General features: G+C 42.8%; 1 protein-coding gene across 4 annotated transcripts in view; it reads left to right on the top strand.

The window, feature by feature from the left end:
• Positions 1-17,859, top strand: part of fam13a (family with sequence similarity 13 member A) — a 53,573-nt gene that overhangs the window by 31,978 nt on the left and 3,736 nt on the right. For 2 of the 4 annotated variants that reach the window (XM_069666136.1, XM_069666134.1), the window contains 13 exons: positions 1,432-1,473; positions 1,646-1,837; positions 2,749-2,953; positions 5,742-5,800; positions 6,107-6,149; positions 11,063-11,219; positions 13,644-13,709; positions 15,585-15,798; positions 15,882-16,023; positions 16,295-16,376; positions 16,481-16,686; positions 16,892-16,975; positions 17,612-17,707. In XM_069666136.1, the coding sequence (XP_069522237.1) occupies positions 1,432-1,473; positions 1,646-1,837; positions 2,749-2,953; positions 5,742-5,800; positions 6,107-6,149; positions 11,063-11,219; positions 13,644-13,709; positions 15,585-15,798; positions 15,882-16,023; positions 16,295-16,376; positions 16,481-16,686; positions 16,892-16,975; positions 17,612-17,707 (1,588 nt within the window). The remainder of the gene's footprint in view (positions 1-1,431; positions 1,474-1,645; positions 1,838-2,748; positions 2,954-5,741; positions 5,801-6,106; positions 6,150-11,062; positions 11,220-13,643; positions 13,710-15,584; positions 15,799-15,881; positions 16,024-16,294; positions 16,377-16,480; positions 16,687-16,891; positions 16,976-17,611; positions 17,708-17,859) is intronic. The other 2 variants (XM_069666135.1, XM_069666133.1) reach the window with 1 other exon arrangement.

The following is a 17,859-nucleotide window of genomic DNA, read 5'->3' as shown; positions in this document are numbered from 1 at the left end:
TTCTTTTAATTGGTCTGAAGCCGAAAAGGTTGGAAACCACCATCATGAACGTCACAGTATCAGAGCTAAAATTGTAACGTAGGGCACGTTACACTGGATTTGATAGGCTATTAACATTTCTCCAGGGATCATAACTATCTCACCCTGGCACAGTTATGTTGTCCACCCAATCATCACCTTTATATCAAATGCTAACTGCAGCACAAAGAACAGTCCATGACAGTTAAGGACACATCTAAAAACTTGTCATATTTCTGGCCCATAGTATGTCCCCTGCACTCGATGAATCCATGCCTTTGACATTTGCAGGTATTAAGGTCCAAGGTTAAGTCAACATAAGTAAGCCATTAAAATGTTTTCTGTTGTGTTAACCTGTTGCCTTCAGTGCCAAGTTTATTATTAGGAAGTGCTGGGGTAATATTTTCCTGCCTTGCCTTGAGATAATCTAGTAGTCTGGAGCACCTGTGAGTTTTAGCCGACATTATCTCACTGCTTTGTCCGTACGTACAGTTTGTTTTTAACTGAAACGGAAGTGAAAATGAAGGACCTTCGTGATGATCATAAAAATATTTATTTTGGCAATTCTATTTATGAGGTGAGAATAAAGTAGGGAGTGCCACAGTCACCTTCACAGTGTACCATCACTCCATTATTATCTCTTCATCAGTGTATCGAGCAGGGCCTCTTCCAAGATGTGCTATTACTATCAACACCTCTGTTTATGGAAGATTTTCTTCAGGTCACCCCTACACACGGTGAGGTAACCGCACTCCCGGAAAAACAGACATGACGTATTTTATTTGGTGAAAGCCAGAAGGTCTAAAAATGACATTGAAACTTATTTAGTAAACTGTTGCAGACTAATTTTACTTTATGTTGACTAAAATGACAATGTGTTTGAATCCCTCAAAAATATGGTAAAGCTTCAAAAACAATTCTTTGTTTGGCTTTTTGAGTCCTTTCTTAAAAAAGAGACAGTTGCATCTTTAATAACAATATAAACTGTCTAGTTAACATGCTGCTGTAAATTTTATAGTTTTAATGCATTTACATCAAGATATCTATATATTGAACATCTATCATTGCTAATTGCCAATTTCCGGCCAATGACATGAGTGTACTAACCCTAACCTAAGAAAAGGAGAACAGGGGAACGACAAAAAAGAAAGATATAGCTCAATATAGCGAGCTCTGACAGCATCCTCACAGTAAGGACTTACTGGTAGTCATAGAAGCCGGCCACTTTGCTCTCAGAGGACCTACTTATGCTCTGAACACAGCTAAAGTTAACACTCACTCATGCACACTCGATGCCTTGATCACCCAGGGCCAGAACCAGAGCCCGGGGGATTTTCAGCGTTGCTCAGTGACCTGTTGTGACCACCTGTTTCTGGGGCATTAAGTCACCTTCCACTCTTGTTTTTCTTCCAGTAACCATCTCTCCCCTGTCCACTGCAGACCAGGTGTGGTAAAGTAAGTGGACTTTATTACTGTCAGAGTAGTGGCATGAGATACTGTCTTGTTGTACAGTAATTCATTTTGACAAAATTTCCTCAAAATTCTTCTTCTTTCTGAATTGTAATTGAACCATGAATTTACAAACTTCTGAACCACCGTCTCCTCTAATTTTTCCTCCGTCCTTAAGTTTTCTAGACAGGACGATCCGTTCGGCTGTGGAGCAGCACCTCTTCGATGTGAACCATCTCGGAGATCAAAGTTCAGAGGGCTGTGAGTTGACCCTGTGTCCACTGTCTCCAAGAGCAACACCAACTGCCCGTCAGAGACGTCGACACCAGAGGGAGCAACAGGAAGAAGGACTGAGACACAAAGAAAGAAGGTACGGTACGATCAGTCATCGCATTGTCGTTGGTAGTTGATGGTACCAGCATATAATTACTTGCAGTATAGCTGGTTGCATTTTTGTCTGTACATACGTCTTTAAAAGTTTCTTACATAAATGTGATGGTCATAAACTTTTCCCTCATTACTGGAAGTCTTCACTTTGGCAGGTAGATTTCAGCAACGTAATTAAGTGTTTGAGTTCAGGAAGGAACATGACTCGATAACAGTACAATCTTAATGCAGTAAAGAGGCCTGCAATGGACGTCATAAGTCTTATATTGATATAAGATTATTTACGTTGGTTGAAATGTTGTTATGGCGTTAGCAGATCCTTTTCACTTTTACATTGAAACGACTGAGATGAATATTTCCTGCACTGTTTTGCTACATCTTGCGTTCTACTTGTAAAGCACAATAAGATGCCGTTCATTACGAAAGCCCGATCTCAGCGCCTCAGTGCAATGCTACTACCTTCAGTTGGTGTTCTGGTAACTGTAAACAATCGCAAGGTTTCGGTCTGTGCAGAAAGCTCGTCCCCTGAGACGTTGTACAGTCATAACAACTGGAGTCATCGCAGTAAGAAGCTAATCTTTGTTGATGGAGAGTCTGTTAGATCGGTGACACATGGATTAGAGGAGTGCATTAGTCCAAAGACAGCAGAAAATGTCGGTAAGAGCGTGGACAGTAAATAGACGGTAAATAGAATTAGCACCAAAGCTAAACAGCTCATTAGCTACAAGAGAAGGTATAAGTAAATGAGGTATTGGGATGCCCTTGGCATTTAGTTTCCGGAGGCATTTCTCTTAATGTCAACCTGATAGAGACAAACCAAGGTGTGCAACAGTGAGAGCAAGCGGAAAGCACATGTCTCAATTCCACACCACTTTCTTTTCCATCTGAGAACAGAGCTGCATCCGTCAGAGCAGACACCAACAAGGAGAACATCCCATCGAGCGGAGGAAGCAGTTCAGTCAGCGTGGGGGAGGACACAGGCAGCAGCGTGGACTCGCAGGGAGGCCAGAGTGGTCACGCTGAGCGAACACCTAAACCAAGGAAGTCGAAACACAGCCCGACGCTGGTGCAGCTCACTGACAACCAGGACACCCACGCAGTGAGTCATCATGCTTTATCTTTGAGATTTCTCACCATCTTGGCTCTGTCTCTCCTACTCTCTGTTATTAATTTTTCTTTTACTGCTCTCTTGCTCTAGATTCAAGATTTAAGTATTGTGCAAAACAACGAAACAGTGAAGCATCTTCCTGAGCTGCGTAGTGCAGAATAAGACAAATAAAAATGGAATATGGATAATAGAATAAAACAAATAGTCGGCAGATATATACATAGTCATAGTCAGCTACTTGTTTACACATAATCTTATGTCCCTCTCTCTCTGAAACAGGTCCGCATATAAAAAAAGTTCAGACGTTCTCCACAGCGCAGTAGCTAGCTAACTGACCGAGCATTCTTGGCGCTCTGCGGCTAAGTGTTGCAGATTGATTGGTTGAAATTGTTTGGTGCTAACTTACGTAAGCACGCGGGAAATTTAGTTTTACCGGAAGAAAAAAGATTTTGATATATGAATACGAAGAAATGGATTTTCTGTATTTTTTTTTGCCTATATTGTCAAATAGATGCACAATATTACCGGGGATGTGATCTAAAAGGATTAAAAAGACATTTTTCATTGCACCTCGACTTTAACATTGTAGTGAAAGCTAAAATGCTGCCTGTTTTAGTACCAGAAATCACATCTTATCAACTGTTTACAGGCCTGTTTCTGCAAAAAGCAAATGCTAATGCACCTGTGATGCATACAGGTCATAAAGCGTTAACCTCAGCCCCTTCTCATCCGTATTTCTGTTTCGCTGCAAATAATTCTAAGTTGCAGCTTACAAGAATCACTAAATGCACACAGCAGCGAGATGATAGATGACAGGAAGCAGTGCAGCTGCCTAATGGTTCCCCGCCACTCTCATTGTAATAAGCAGCATGCCACACTAATTGTTAACCACTTTTTCCAGAGGCAGTGCAAATGTAAGGGCCACGTGTGAATACGCAATTATAGCTGCAGCTTTTATCCGCAGAAGATGACGATGCACAAGAGAGCAAATTGCTCTTTCAATGTTGTCATGTGGGCACTCGTGACCATAATGTTCTAAACTGTGGATTTTTTCAGTGTTTGAGTTTTTATTGTTTGAGCTTCACAGCCTCCACATAGCTTCTGCTCGGGTGAGGTGAAATGTTAATTAGGGATGCACGATATTGGATTTTTTGCCGATATCCGATATGCCGATATTTTACAACTCATTTAGACGATTACTGATACCGATACCGATATTTTTTTCCCGTACACCTAAATTGACATTTTGGCTTCCAACTCTCTCATGCTGCAGGTAGACACACGTGACGTCAGGTCTTCTTCGCGCTGGGGACATTGCGCTGATGTCGGGCATTTAATCAAGTATGCAGCAGCCCATTATTTTATCGGTTAATTATATCGGCGGATTTTTAAGCCAATATCGGCCGATACCGATAACGTGCCGATAATATCGTGCATCACTAATGTTAATATGAACTATGAGGAATTAGTCAACAGGTAAAGATTTTGCTCTACCGAGGTTTTTTTTGTTGTTGATTTAGGTCATTTTAATGCACTGCTACAAATCGATGAGTCGGATTGTTTATGTAAATGCTGGATTTACAGGATTTTGCGTCACTTGGTTTAAACACCTTGATTTTCCAGGTTTTAGAACCTGATGAGCATTGAAAGCCGACACTATGCTTACTATAATTCGCACATTTGTTTCCTTTATTTCGATGAAGGATTTAAAATTTAAATCATTCGGAAATTTAACCCTTATACATACTTTGTACCTAGTTCTTGTTGTAGCTCAGCATTCATGTACAGTGTACGAACTCATGTTAAAGCACTTGGTCGGCTATGACTCGTCTGCCAACCAAGATGCAGTGAGTCACACTCACTGCAAGTCACAGCCAGAACATGGTGTGAAGTAAACCATGTCACTATGGTAACATTATCCAGCCTATACAGACTCTTCTTACGCTGCTGCCACATAAAGTTAAATTATTATACAGACTTGCTTATGTAAAGTTCCGCTGCGTACTACTGTAGCTTCAGCTGTCCCACCGACCGACTGATGGAAATAGATTTGTTCAGTTTACACTCCGACACTCAAGGAACAGAGTCCTTGTGCCAACTCTTTATGCAACCGACACAAGATGACACTAGATGCCTTGACACACATATGGTATGTATGTGATGGGCAGCGCAGTCGTCATTGGCTGGGAGAGTGTTGTGCTGAGTGGCTGACAGCAGAGTTTTGATGTAAGCAAGGGTCATTGAATCTGACGCTTTGAGCAGCCGCTCTGTGAATGTTATGTCAATAGCCGCTGCGTTCTAGAGGATATGTCTGATAATTTCCGGTCATTAAATCACCCTCTAGTGTGAAATTGTTGTAATGAGCTGTGTCAAAGGGGAATTTTTATTACAAATTGAATTTATTTAATGCTTAAATTATACCATTTCACACTAGTCTCCTGCCTCTATTGTTTTGCCATGCTCTGTGGACATAAATGTTGATTAGTCCATCCTCCCTTTTGGTTTCCAATGACGTATGTCAACAACTACAGGATGAAGTGCCCATGAAGAGAATTTTACACAGACAGTCATGGTTTGAAATCCTGTGACTTTTCCTCAGTGAGGCCACTGTTAATGTCTTAATAACTACTAGGTGGCTGGCATTAAATTGGAACAGAAATTCATGCTATCCTGTTTTTATCGGCTATGCTAATACAACATAACTTACTCCCATATTATGAAAGAAATGGTGATAAAACCAGCTTTGTTTTAACGTTTAAAATGTTCTATCTTTTCTCAGTTCAAGGAATGTGTTGGTGAGAGACCTGGAACAAACCACATGGAGACATTTCAGAAAGGGTGAGCTCTTCTCCTTTAATCTTTTCCTACAAGACACACAAGTTGAGCACCTGTTTGCTGTTTACATTGATAGGCTACCGGCTGCCACTAGCAGCTCTGTCTGTTATCTATAAGCATCTGTTTGGCTCACTGTGATGTTTGTAACACATACAAAGGCAGCAAAGATAGATCTGTGTGTCTGACTGAACTGTGTAGGGCTGTTTGAGGTCTCTGACTAGTAGATAAACTATCTGGGATGATTCAGCATAAGCTAAAGGGATCAGTCAGAGCTTCTTCCCTGAACTAGTTCTCCGTCTGATTTTTCAGGAATGACATTTCAACAAAAGATTGCCTCCCCTCTCCTCCTCAGGTATGTTCAAATTCACATTTCCCCCCTTTGAGTCTCTCTTGTCTGCTGGGTTGCTTCCTCTGTTTCAGCTCCCCTCCTTCCCCTTCTCACCCACTGGATCTGTTCTGCCATGCATGTGTGCATGTGCCGATGCTTAAAAATAGAGTATCACATTTTAGGGAGATGGATTTGGAAAGATAGGGAAGGGCTGGATATTTAATCTCCATGTTGTCGTGGTATTGACTGAAATGTGTCACCAGCGCCAAGTTAGAAAAGCTGCCAAGTTCCAACAGCATCAAATGCTCTCTCAGATTTAAGCTTTTCTTTACACGATGTGTTCTATAATTATAAATTCACTGTTTGGACTGGGTTATTTCTCTTCCTTTGAGTGCTCTGAGTGTAAGAGATACAAATGATATATATATACTGTAAATACACTTAAAAAGCGGTGGTATATAGAAAGGGAAAGTTCTTTAAACTCTCTAACAACTGATGTTTGTTTTGACCAGTGTGTTACTCACCCTCAAAACACTGTTGTTCTTAGTCATCAGTGCTGTGTAACATTACCAGCACCGATTAGCTGAACAGAAACTCTGATGCAGTTCCACAGAAACTTGTGACCAAAGGGAGATTTTTAGATTTCTTGATAAAAGGGATTTTCCTGTTATTACAATAGTTCTTCAGTCAGCTGATAAATACTTTGGAAAGCATGTACTTTTAATAGGTAGTGTTGTGTTGCTGTGGCTTTAAGCAGAAGGACACAAGTCACCTTCTCCATCTGCTCATCTCCAGTTAATCTGGACCAGCACCAAAGTACAGAATCATGCAGCACTGCACCAATATGGTGGATCTCTTTCTAAGCAGCCCAGATGGATTTTAGTAGCAGCTCAGGCTGCAGCTCTGCACCTCCACCAACACCACACTGTGCCACACTGAGCGGCCATCTGGTGCCAGCGGGGCGCTGCGGCCTCTCTGCTGTCCAATAAAGCCTGAGTTACAACATGAGTATCACTCAGACATGATGACCTCGTCACCTGCAGCTGATTTTTCAAATGTCTTTCAAATACATTTAGTGTAACTTGTGTTTACATGCTGTTAATTTGATTTATGCTGTTTTTTGGCACTCTGAAATTTGCTTTTTTATTAAAGTGCAAATTCATATTTTGATTCTGGGCAGGTTTTCAGATTGCCGGCCTCAATATTTTCATGTGTGTCTGGTTTAAGCTTCAGTCCCTGTAAACCGATATCACACACGACTTCTCCATCAGAACATCTTGTACTTACAACTTAGGCAAAGTGATAGTAGGAAGTGAGGGTTGGCTGCAACTCGGACATGTCAATTATATGCCAACATAAATGTTATAGCAGATTTTAATGCTGCAGGTTTAGTTTATTATTTTAATTGTAGTGACGGAGAAACACTGCACGATGTACTGCACACGTGTCTATGTGGCGTGCCCAGGCTAACTTCCAACAAGAGTCCCTTGATAGGCTTTGATACTCGATGAGTGACTTATTTTCATAATCGTAGTGTGTTTGTGTGTGTGTATGTGTGTGTGTGTGTGTGCAAAGAGCCGTACCACACATACCCTGTGTGGGAGTGCATAAGAAAACAAAGCTATCAGACAGGAAGCTTATGTCCGGCCAAATCCCTCACGTTTTGTGTGTGTATATATATGTGTGTGTGTGTGTGTGTGTGTGTGTGTGTGTGTGTGTAAGGTTGTATTCTTGTCTATGTGCCAGCTCAGCAAAATGCCCTTTAAATTCTAAAGTGTGTTTGTTTGTACACTGTGTCTGTAAGCCTCCCAAAACACAGCTTAATCATTGTCTAATTTGCCCCCCCTACACGTGCACACACACACACACACATACACTCATACACACATACATACACAGTAGCCATGTCTATCTCACTTCTCCTTTGCACCAGCTGGACCTCACATGATGATGTAATCATGGCTTGAGTGTTTGACTGAACACAGTGGCTGATGTTCCAGGGCACAGTGTGCTGTGTGTGTGTGTGTGTGTGTGCGCACGTACATTTGAATTAAATGCGAACACAGCGGGATCACTGGAACATCTGTGCTCCTGTTAATCCCCTGTGTTTCTGCTCAGAGCATCTTGTCGTGGGTTAACGTTGTACTCTCTACAGTACTGATAATGTGATACTGTGATTAATGACAGCAGATTGATTGATTGATTGGTTAAAAAACAAGCATGATAAACTAATCATCAAACTGCCTTTAATGAACCATTTGCATATAAAAGGATCTGACAACAGAAGTGCAGCTTGATGAAGATGAAAGTCTTCATATTATCTTATCTTAGTAATATGTGACGAGGTGTTCAGTCTCTCTCAGCGTCTTTATCTCCTCCTCCTAACTTTACATAACATTCACTCTGTAGACCCTTCTGTTTCAAAGCCTAATGAGTCCATACTTTAATTGCATGATTAGCATCAGCTGTGTTGCCAACACTTAACAAGAAGACACTTAAAATAGAGCAATTATAGAACAAAGACGACACAAGCTGCTTGTTAACAAGTTTCACTTTAATCAAAAACTTTGATAAAAAAACACAGAAGAAACGAGCATCATTATGTTTAATGAACCAGTATGTGACAGTTTTTTTATAGTATGAATTGTTTATTGAGAAATTCCCCCCCAAAAAGTGCAAGAAGCCACAACAACACTTCCTTAAACACACTTATAATATCTACTTTTTTTACCTTAAAATGTGCACTTTTTAACTAAAGACATTTAAACATTTTATATCAGGGAAAGCACAGGTGTAAATATTAGGATAGCTGATTCAGTTTCAGGATCCTGGTATTGTTCTTAGTATTTGGAAGACAGCTGGTGTTGTGAGTAGGAATGCTCCGATCAGCTTTTTTGGCCCCCTATCCAACTTTTAAATATTGAGTATCTGTCGATACCGAGTCCCGATCCGATACTTGAATGAGCTGAATTAATAGAGCTGCATGTTTTTTTGTTTGTTTGTTTGTTTACAAAAATAACTAAAGTAAACAAATTAAGTAAATGCCCATATACCCTTGCCTGTTTAGGTTTTAGATCTCGTATCAAATTTGTAGTATTGAACGCAGCTCTACTGCTACCACCTTGCGAAAACAATCATGTTACTCATATTGCAAGTGGCTGTTGGACTGTTTTCGCTTTCTAGTTTAAAATATTCCCACACTGCTGACATTTTAGCCACGGGGTCGCTAATGCTAAGTTTATTGCACGTTTGCGTTCTGCCGCAAAATTGTGCTCAGTTTACGACAGCTGACGTAAATAATCGGCTCAAATTGCCGATCCCAGACCAGCTTAAAACTGCCCAGATCGGCTCCACTCTGATAGTTGAGATCGGGATCGGGACATCCCTAATTCAGAGATCATTTATTAGTTTTCACTTTCATGTGCTATTTATTGACTACACATCAAAAGTAGATCTTTGTCCTGATTATTTCTTTTATGCCCTATCATAACTACTTTGGATTTAGTGTACCTTATCATGAAGTGTTCCAATTACATGCTGTGCTAGTTAGTTAGTTTGTTAGACAGGTGGTTTGTTGTTTGCACCCTTGGTCTAAACCTTGGTACAGCTGAACATGTCGTTGCTCTGACTGTACTTAAAGAAATGTGTGTGTTTGGATCTGTGATAAGGGGACGTTTAATGTGCTGGCGCAGTATGTACTGGGGGGGGGTCCCAGACCTGAAAACAGTGACGGTAAGTGCTACTTGAGGGAAATTTCCTCTCCTTGTTGATCAGTCTGCTCACTGTCTGCTCGCTCTCCACTCACTAATGCCACCTAATATCCTACGTGATTCACATGATATCAAAGTTATTTCCCTTGTAACAGCTGAAGAGACTTGATAGGTCCTTGTTTTTTGGCCTTGTGCTTTTTCTCTTCAGCACATGTACACAAAAACACAAACACACCTGAGACAAATTGCGCTGTTCTACCGTAATCTCACATAAACCTGCCAAGAAAAAAACACAAAAAACAAAACAAGGGGCTGTTGTAATCAGATTCGAGTGCACCCCTTCCTGTAAGCCGTCTGTGGCATTTATGAGGTCTAGTAGCAGTGTGTTTTTCCTAAAAATAGCTTGGTCCCACGCCCAGACAGAGGAAATGGGACCCCACAGACTTAGCGCTAAGTGATCCAGGGGCACGCTCTAAATGAATGACCAGCCGAGAATGCTGTCTCCCCAAATTATTTACATGGTACTAGAGTACGATTACAAGGCTTTGATCGTGGGGAAGCAAAGGAGTTTGGGAAAGTTTTGGAGGGAGAGGGGAGAGCGGAAAAGCTGATGGAAGATGTGAAATAATCTGAGAACAAAATATACGTGAAGAGTTGCATGAAAAGTAGCTGTCTGTGTAATATCTGAATGTTCTCCTGCAGGGTGAGCTATAGTTTGAGAAAAATAATCATCCAGTCAGCCTACGTGTGCTAGCTCACAATCTGCATGTGCTTATTTTCTTTTTTTTTTTTGTCCTCACATCCCTCCCACCCTCTCCCTCTCTCTCTAACACCCCTCCCTTCTGCCCTTGCTGCTGTGAAACAAACAAGTCCAGAGCGGAGCTAGGGTGGGGAAGATATGCATGTCAGGAAGCAGAGAAAGCAAACTGTGAGAGAGAAGAGAGAGAAAACAAGAGAGGGAAGGAGGAGGAAGAGAGAGTGGGAGGGGTGAGGGATTCCAGTGGGTGAGAGACGAGGCGGAGCCAATCCACTCCAGCTCTCTCACACACAGCCGAAGGCAGATGGGCGGATGTTTTGGCCGCACGGGCGGCCAATGGCGAGCAGGGAGCAGCCCCCTCTGTTAGGGCAGGGCCAGTCTGAGGGAGTGTGTGGCTCAACTTAAAGAGTGTGTTCGCAGGCTGCTCACTGTCGTTGAGCGCTCTTTTCTTTTCTCTCATGGTTGTGCAGACGCTAAGGATGAAGATCCAGGAGTCGCCCGTCACTTGTGACATGGGGAGGGTCGGCGGAGAGGTGCGAGCCTCGGACCCGGACTGCGAGAAATCGAGCTGTGAGGATGTTCCGCGGCTGGACCTGACAGCACTGACTGAGGACAACAACTGGGGAGGTGAGACTACAGGCCAGCTTACTGTTGTTTTTTTATGCTTTTCTTTTTATTACTCCTACATGCAATTCCTCTTTTTAAATAGATCTTTTACTATCAGGAATACACACCTTTCACACACACACAAACACGCCCAGACGACACACTCCCTCCACCCAGCTCTGCACATGGGTGTCTGGGTAGCAGCTGCACACCTTCTGCTTCCTCCTCTCCTCCTCCTCCTCCTCCTCCTGGTGTAGCTCCTACTGCCTCCCCTGTAAGATTTAATAGTGAAAGATCCTCTTAAGTTCTCTAGCCACCTATATCTGGAGGGGAAACGCTCACTGGAGACGTGTTTGTTTTCTCGGCTCACGAGATAAGGCAGCACTGAAGGCAGTTTGTTGTTGTGTTGCTGCTGAATTAGACCACATGGGAACCTTGAATGTTGTATGAACCTCTCAGGAGAAAATACAAAAGCCTGGCCAAGTTTAGAGCTCCTCCTTTCCTTTTATTTAAAGAGCAAACAGTGTGTTTTAAAAAGGCTTTATCATTCACTTGGTGATTTCTGGCGCTCGGTTGTTCCCAGGCTCAGCTGCTGCTGTAATTCCCAGTCAAAATCAATCATTAAAGGGGAGGTTTAATGGTGATAACAGTGTAGCAGTGTAGCTGTAGAAAACTTGGCTTGCATTTGGATAGTTTATTGACCGTGGTTGAAATTGTCACACTCGTGCTCCATTTAATAAGCTTCATGTTTGCTCCGTCGCTCCTGAAATAGTGACGCCGGATGGGTCGGTGTGCATGCATTCAGTCGCAGCTTTGCACAAGATCATATTTAAATAAAGCGTACCTGATTATTTTATTGTCGCTGGCTTATAAAGTGTCATTTCGAATGCTTGCAGAAACAGTCACGTGTCTCTGTGTTTGCTGCCAGGCCTCTTTTGAGTTTATAATTAAAGTCTTTGTTTATGCAGGGTTGGTATTTGGTTAGAAAGGAAATTGTGCACAGTCGCCGTGCACTGACACTGTGATTGTTTTGTCAGGATGTTGCGACACAGCGGAGGTTGATTTCTGTGTTGGGTAGTGAAAGGTGAATTTGCTTCACTGTAAACCGGAATGACAACCAACAGGTTCACTCCTCCAGTTAGATACAGTTAAAAAGGGCTTGTTGTGGCATGTTTGCGCTTGTCCTCAGTCCAGCTTCCACCAACACTGTTTCCTGTTTAATGTGGCAGTAAGTTGTTCCATGCAGTAAATCTGTCAACTGCAACAGGCTCATGTTTGGGGCATTAGCAGAATATTGCATGTTTTGTGGAGCTCTCTAGTGGCCACATGTGATACATAAGAAACAGGTTGTGAGAGGTTGTTATTGTTGCTGCATGAAAGAAGAAAGGTGAGGTACTTAACTGTTGTGTTAGAGCTTAAGAACTGTTGTGTTAGTCTACGGAAAGACAAGATAGAACTTTATTTATGCAGAGGGGAATTTTTGCACAGCATTTTCATTACAAAGTAGAAAAGGCTGCAGATTTAAAGTCAATAAAGGCGCATTAAAAAAAGGCTCAATGGCAAAAATATAAAGAATATTCATGGAAAGAATCTTAAGCTGCTTCCTGGTGAGTTGAAGGTGTGGTGTCAGTGTTATTGTCTCTATGGTGTCTCTGAATGTCTGTGCTTGTAATTAAAAAGCTATTTGCTAGAGGGAGGATGTGGAAGAGGGTGTTTGTACAGTTTGTTCAGGAAATTTACAATCCATGTGGCTGAAAACAATACAAAGACATTTTGTTCCGTATCACTCGGCTCTGGTGTTTTTCCTCTTCTTAAAGCTCCCTGCTGTACATTTTGTCCTGAATACATAACTGAGCTCGTGCCAGCGAGGACGCCACGGGGAGGCTGTGAGATTGGCTGTGACAGGCCGCTGATACATACAGTATCTCCTTTAGGTGCATGAGATGGCAAACGCATCAGTCCTTTTGAAGCGTGAGAGCTGGCAGGGCTTGCCTAGCACAAAGTGTTATTGTGTAAATGAATTGTGCAAACTTGAACTTAAGAGATTTTTTTTACCTGTGTAGCTTGTGTGTTTATTCTACTCTCAGGAGAGTCAAAGAAGGATTTATGTTCTGGCAATATTATCCAAGATAAATAAGCAGTTAATAAAGCTGTATTAAGCTAATAAATACTGCTAGGATGATGTGTGCATACTGTACAGAGGGCGTCATACTGGACAAATGGGTTTGTTGATGGATGGGGGCATTAGGCGGTGGTGCGAGACCTTTGTCCCAGTACAGTTTGTGCCAGCGCCTGTCATGGTGACCCGATATTTAGCGCTGGTCTGTCCTTGCCTGTTTGGAAAGAGATGCTTCACAAGTTAATGAAGATACTTGTTACACATTTTGTCCTTTACTTCTTCTGTTCCGTCATCTTCTCCTCCTCTTCTCCCATCTTTCCTTCTAGATTCTCCATTCTTTAGCACCCCCTTCCTTGATTTCAAAAGCATTTTTCATCCCAGTTTCTGTGATGGTAAGTGGTATGCTACATCACTGACAGTGCTGACTTTGCCTCGCTGCAAATAACATGTCAGAAAGAAAGAAAAGGCCGTCTGACTGACCTTTTCCCCCTGCATGGCAACATGCTTGAATGATCTGGAACATTGTGGCCGGGCAATCGCACACACAACAACCTTTAGCCAAATGGCAAACTGGCATGTTTTTTGTTTCATTAGTCCAGTTAATCCTGAACCATCAGCGAGAGGTTGATTTAAGGGATTAATTTCAAATGCCATGGAGCCTTACTGGCCGGCTACACCGCGCTGCACTCTGAGCTAGAGAATAGAGCTGAAAGGAAGACGCTCACCTGCCGCTGTGAGCGAGCTCTGACGTGCCAGAGAGCGGCAACTTGATAAACTGCACGTACCTAAGAGCTCAGTGGGTCCTCTGGGACCCGAGCTGGAATCTGAGCCATGTTGCTTCTCGTACGTCTGAACTCACCCCAGCTAAGAAAAATATGCATGTGCAGTTTTAGACTGGGCGTGCATATTTTTCCGGGCGCTTCCTGACACCTTGAATGTTTACACTGACGGTTGGTTTCTTTCAGAGCTTGTTTTGACTTCCTTCATCTCTCCTCCCTTTATCACAACTCCTCCGTACACTTCTATCGTCTCCTGACACCTGATGTTTCTTGTCTCCCCGTTTCCATGAAATCAACATTTTTCTTCCAGCTGAGTTCCATGTTTTCAACCTGATATTTGTCAGTCTAGCCTTTCCCTCACATGCTTGGACAGAGACAGCGAACATGTTTATCTCTCACCGTGCAGAGTGGAAACTTTAACACAAACTCACATCACTGTACCCCTCAGCAGGGGTCGCGCCCTGACATTATCCCATTGAGACACAGGCATTATTAATAGCCGGGGATTGTCAGGGGTATCTGCACGGCTATTTTCACCAGACATAATTACTGCCAGAGTGGAGACTGTAACCACCGGGGGACACTCAGGGGGAGGCAGTGGGCGTGTCTCACCCACTGCTTTAGAACAACATCTGTGACTGTCGAGCCCCAGAGGGAGGTGTTTTATATTTCCACGAGAGGGAAGCTTCATCATGTCCAGCAACATTCACTACACGATAGAGGATCCAAGAAGATGTTAGCAGGGAGAGAAATCACTTTAATAGTTTCTTGGAAGAGAAGAGGAGCTTTTGCACAAATGTACTTATTGTTGGACTTCCCCAAAACACTTTGACCCATCGCTCATGTTACTTATCTTAGAAATCAGGATACAACATCTTTTTGTTCGCTAAAGAGCAACTTAGATTAAAGCTGAAATAATCGGCAGCTATTTTAAAAGTCGTTTTTCCAATTGAAAATGTCAAAACATTTTCTTGTTCCAGGCTCACAGATTTGATGATTTGGCTGCTTTCCGTCGCCTTCTGTGAAAAAATACACTTTGGATTTTTGACTCCGTGTCGAACAAAACAAGCCATTAAAAGAAGTCACACTGGGGCGATGAGAGACTGTGATGGGTATCATCTATATCAAGTTACCTTTTGGGCAGTTGTAGCTTTTAACATAAACATTTAAGGTTTTTGTAAACGGTTACAAGATGAACCTAAATAGATAAGAAAAGGATATAAAAGAATTCTGATTCAATCATCAGATCTGATATTGGATTATTCTGTCGCTACAGAGCAGTTGATATATTTGGTGATTCTATTTGAACTGTTTGAAACGTGAGTGACGTGTTTGCTGACCAGCATGCACCACCTTTACAAACAAGATCCCCCGACTAACCCGTCCATTGTTTGCACATCTCTTGTTTACAGCTATTATCAGATGGTAGGTTAAGCCAAGTGTCAATTTTTAACACACAGAGTGTTTGTTTGTCTGTTTCTTCCTCAGAACCGGTGCCAGCGTACTCGCTGCAGAGGGAGAGCATGGACCGCGAGGAAGCCAGACTCTCCCCGCACGCCGGGGGACGCCTGATCCGCCAGCTGATGGAGGAAGACAGCGACCCGATGCTGTCCCCTCGCTTCTACGCCTACGGACAGTGCCAGCAGTACCTGGACGACACCGAAGTGCCTCCCTCACCTCCAAACTCGCACTCATTTGTGAGGTAAACACTTGACACGGTTGCGTATGTAGAGGCAGCAGGAAGGAGCTGTCGGCGATATTAAGAATATTGGTTTTTCCAAACAGTCGCAGACGGAGTTCGTCTCTTGGCTCCTGTGACGATGAGAAGGAGGAGCTGTCGTCCGCTCAGCTCACAAAGAGGATTCATATACTGAAGAAGAAGATCCACAGGTTCGAGGAGAGGTTTGAAGAGGAGCGCAAATACAGGGTAGGAACAGCAGTGACAACCTTTTCATGTATCACATTAAAAACAGCAAACTTTATAGCAACAAAGGTTAAAGACTGTGAAACCTCAGAGGACTCATTAAAATTGAGCCTTGGGCTTCTTACCGCTTTATAAAAGAGATAATAAAAGTAAATACAAATGATATAAAGGGCTGATGATCTCACAGAGAGCTGTAATTATTTTATCACATGCTGTGCTGCTTTATTTTGAAAGGACAATCTGTTTTAATTCATTACTTCTGTTTTTCTTCCAGCCCTCACACAGTGATAAAGCTGGCAACCCAGAGGTGCTGCGATGGATGAACGAGCTTGCAAAGCTTCGTAAAGAGCTAAAAGGTAAGACATGAACAACGCACCTTAAACGCATCTAATGAAATGCCTGTAAGGAATCAACAAAGCTCATGCATGTTGTTGTTTTTTTATCTCCACTTCCTCATTAGAACACAAGCTGATGAAGTCTGAGGAGGACCTGCCGCCTCTGACCCGCCAGCGCAGCAACACGCTCCCCAAAAGCTTCGGCTCTCAGCTGGAGAAGAAACCGCAGCAGGAGAAAGTGCCGAAGCCACCGGTGGAGAGCAGCCTGGAGACGATTCAGAAGAAGCTGCAGGAGAAGAGGGAGGAGGTGAACCGCCCCGAGGACATCAAGGTAAGGCTCACAAGGACGAGTAAATAAAACATGGACGCAGCAAATGGATGTTTCATGTTAGATTAATTGCATCAATTTTAAAGCAGGCAAGAAGGCATGAATTCATTATAGAGCTGCTTTATTTGTGATTTAAGGAATAAGAGTGTTGCAACACAGAACGGTCATTTCTAAATGTTTTGACTCACTTCCTGTTTCCCCTGCACAGGATATGACACGAGAGCAGATTGGAGCCGAGAAAGTGGCCCTGCAGAAAGCACTCCTGTACTACGAGAGCATACACGGTCGACCAGTAAGTCTTCCTCCACCTCCACTCTTCAAATACTCATGAAGCCACCCCCCCCCTCCCCCAAAAAAAGAGATCTGATCCCCTGTCAGCCATGTTGGCCCAAACAGAGAAAATCCTGTTAGCACGCGATTGTGACCCAGATTTCAAGTGAAGGGTGAATAATGTCTCAAGCCAGAGTGTGTATCTGACAAGCCCTTACTGACTGTTAGCTGAAAATTAAAAGAAGGATGTTTTTTTATGTCTTGATTTTTTAATCTTTATTAGAAAACTGAAATTTGTCACAGCAGTATCAAAGGAAAACTCTGCATAAAGCCTAAACTGTTAAGGAACTGATGCACACATTGTTTGATGTCAGACTGAATCCAATTGCAGAAAAATTGCTCCGTCTTAATCCCCTCTAACATTTCCATGTATCAGGAAGTGTAGTCGACCTCTCCGTCACCTCCGTCCCTCTTCACGCTGTGTTCCTCTGTGGTTCGTGGTTAATGACCTTCGCGCTCTGTTGAGCTGTTGTGGGCCAGTCTGGCTTAGTTGTCATTTTGTGTTTATGTCAGTGCTCTAGCTAGATTATACATGGGCAGCAGGGGAGGGCAGCTAATACTTAGCTAACACGATGCATTTGTTTACTTCTTGTTTTAGGTCACCAAGAGCGAGAGACAAATCATGAAACCCCTGTACGACAGATACCGCCTGGTGAAGCAGATCCTGTGCAGAGCCTCCACCATCCCCGTCATTGTAAGTATCACATCCAAACCTTTGTTTGTCTTTTCCTTCACAGCTGCCCCGCTGCTCGTTGACGAGCGCGTGGCAAAGATCACCATATTGTCAAAGGTGTGCAGACACTTAATCCTCGGCTCATGTTGGCTTTAGCGCCTGCTGTGGGAACC

The sequence above is a fragment of the Semicossyphus pulcher genome, unplaced genomic scaffold (assembly GCF_022749685.1).
Source record: "Semicossyphus pulcher isolate SPU_LCO1_2020_fin unplaced genomic scaffold, fSemPul1.0.p SCAF_17, whole genome shotgun sequence".
In the NCBI taxonomy this organism is placed as follows: Eukaryota; Metazoa; Chordata; class Actinopteri; order Labriformes; family Labridae; genus Semicossyphus; species Semicossyphus pulcher.
This window is presented reverse-complemented; position numbering and strand designations above follow the sequence as displayed.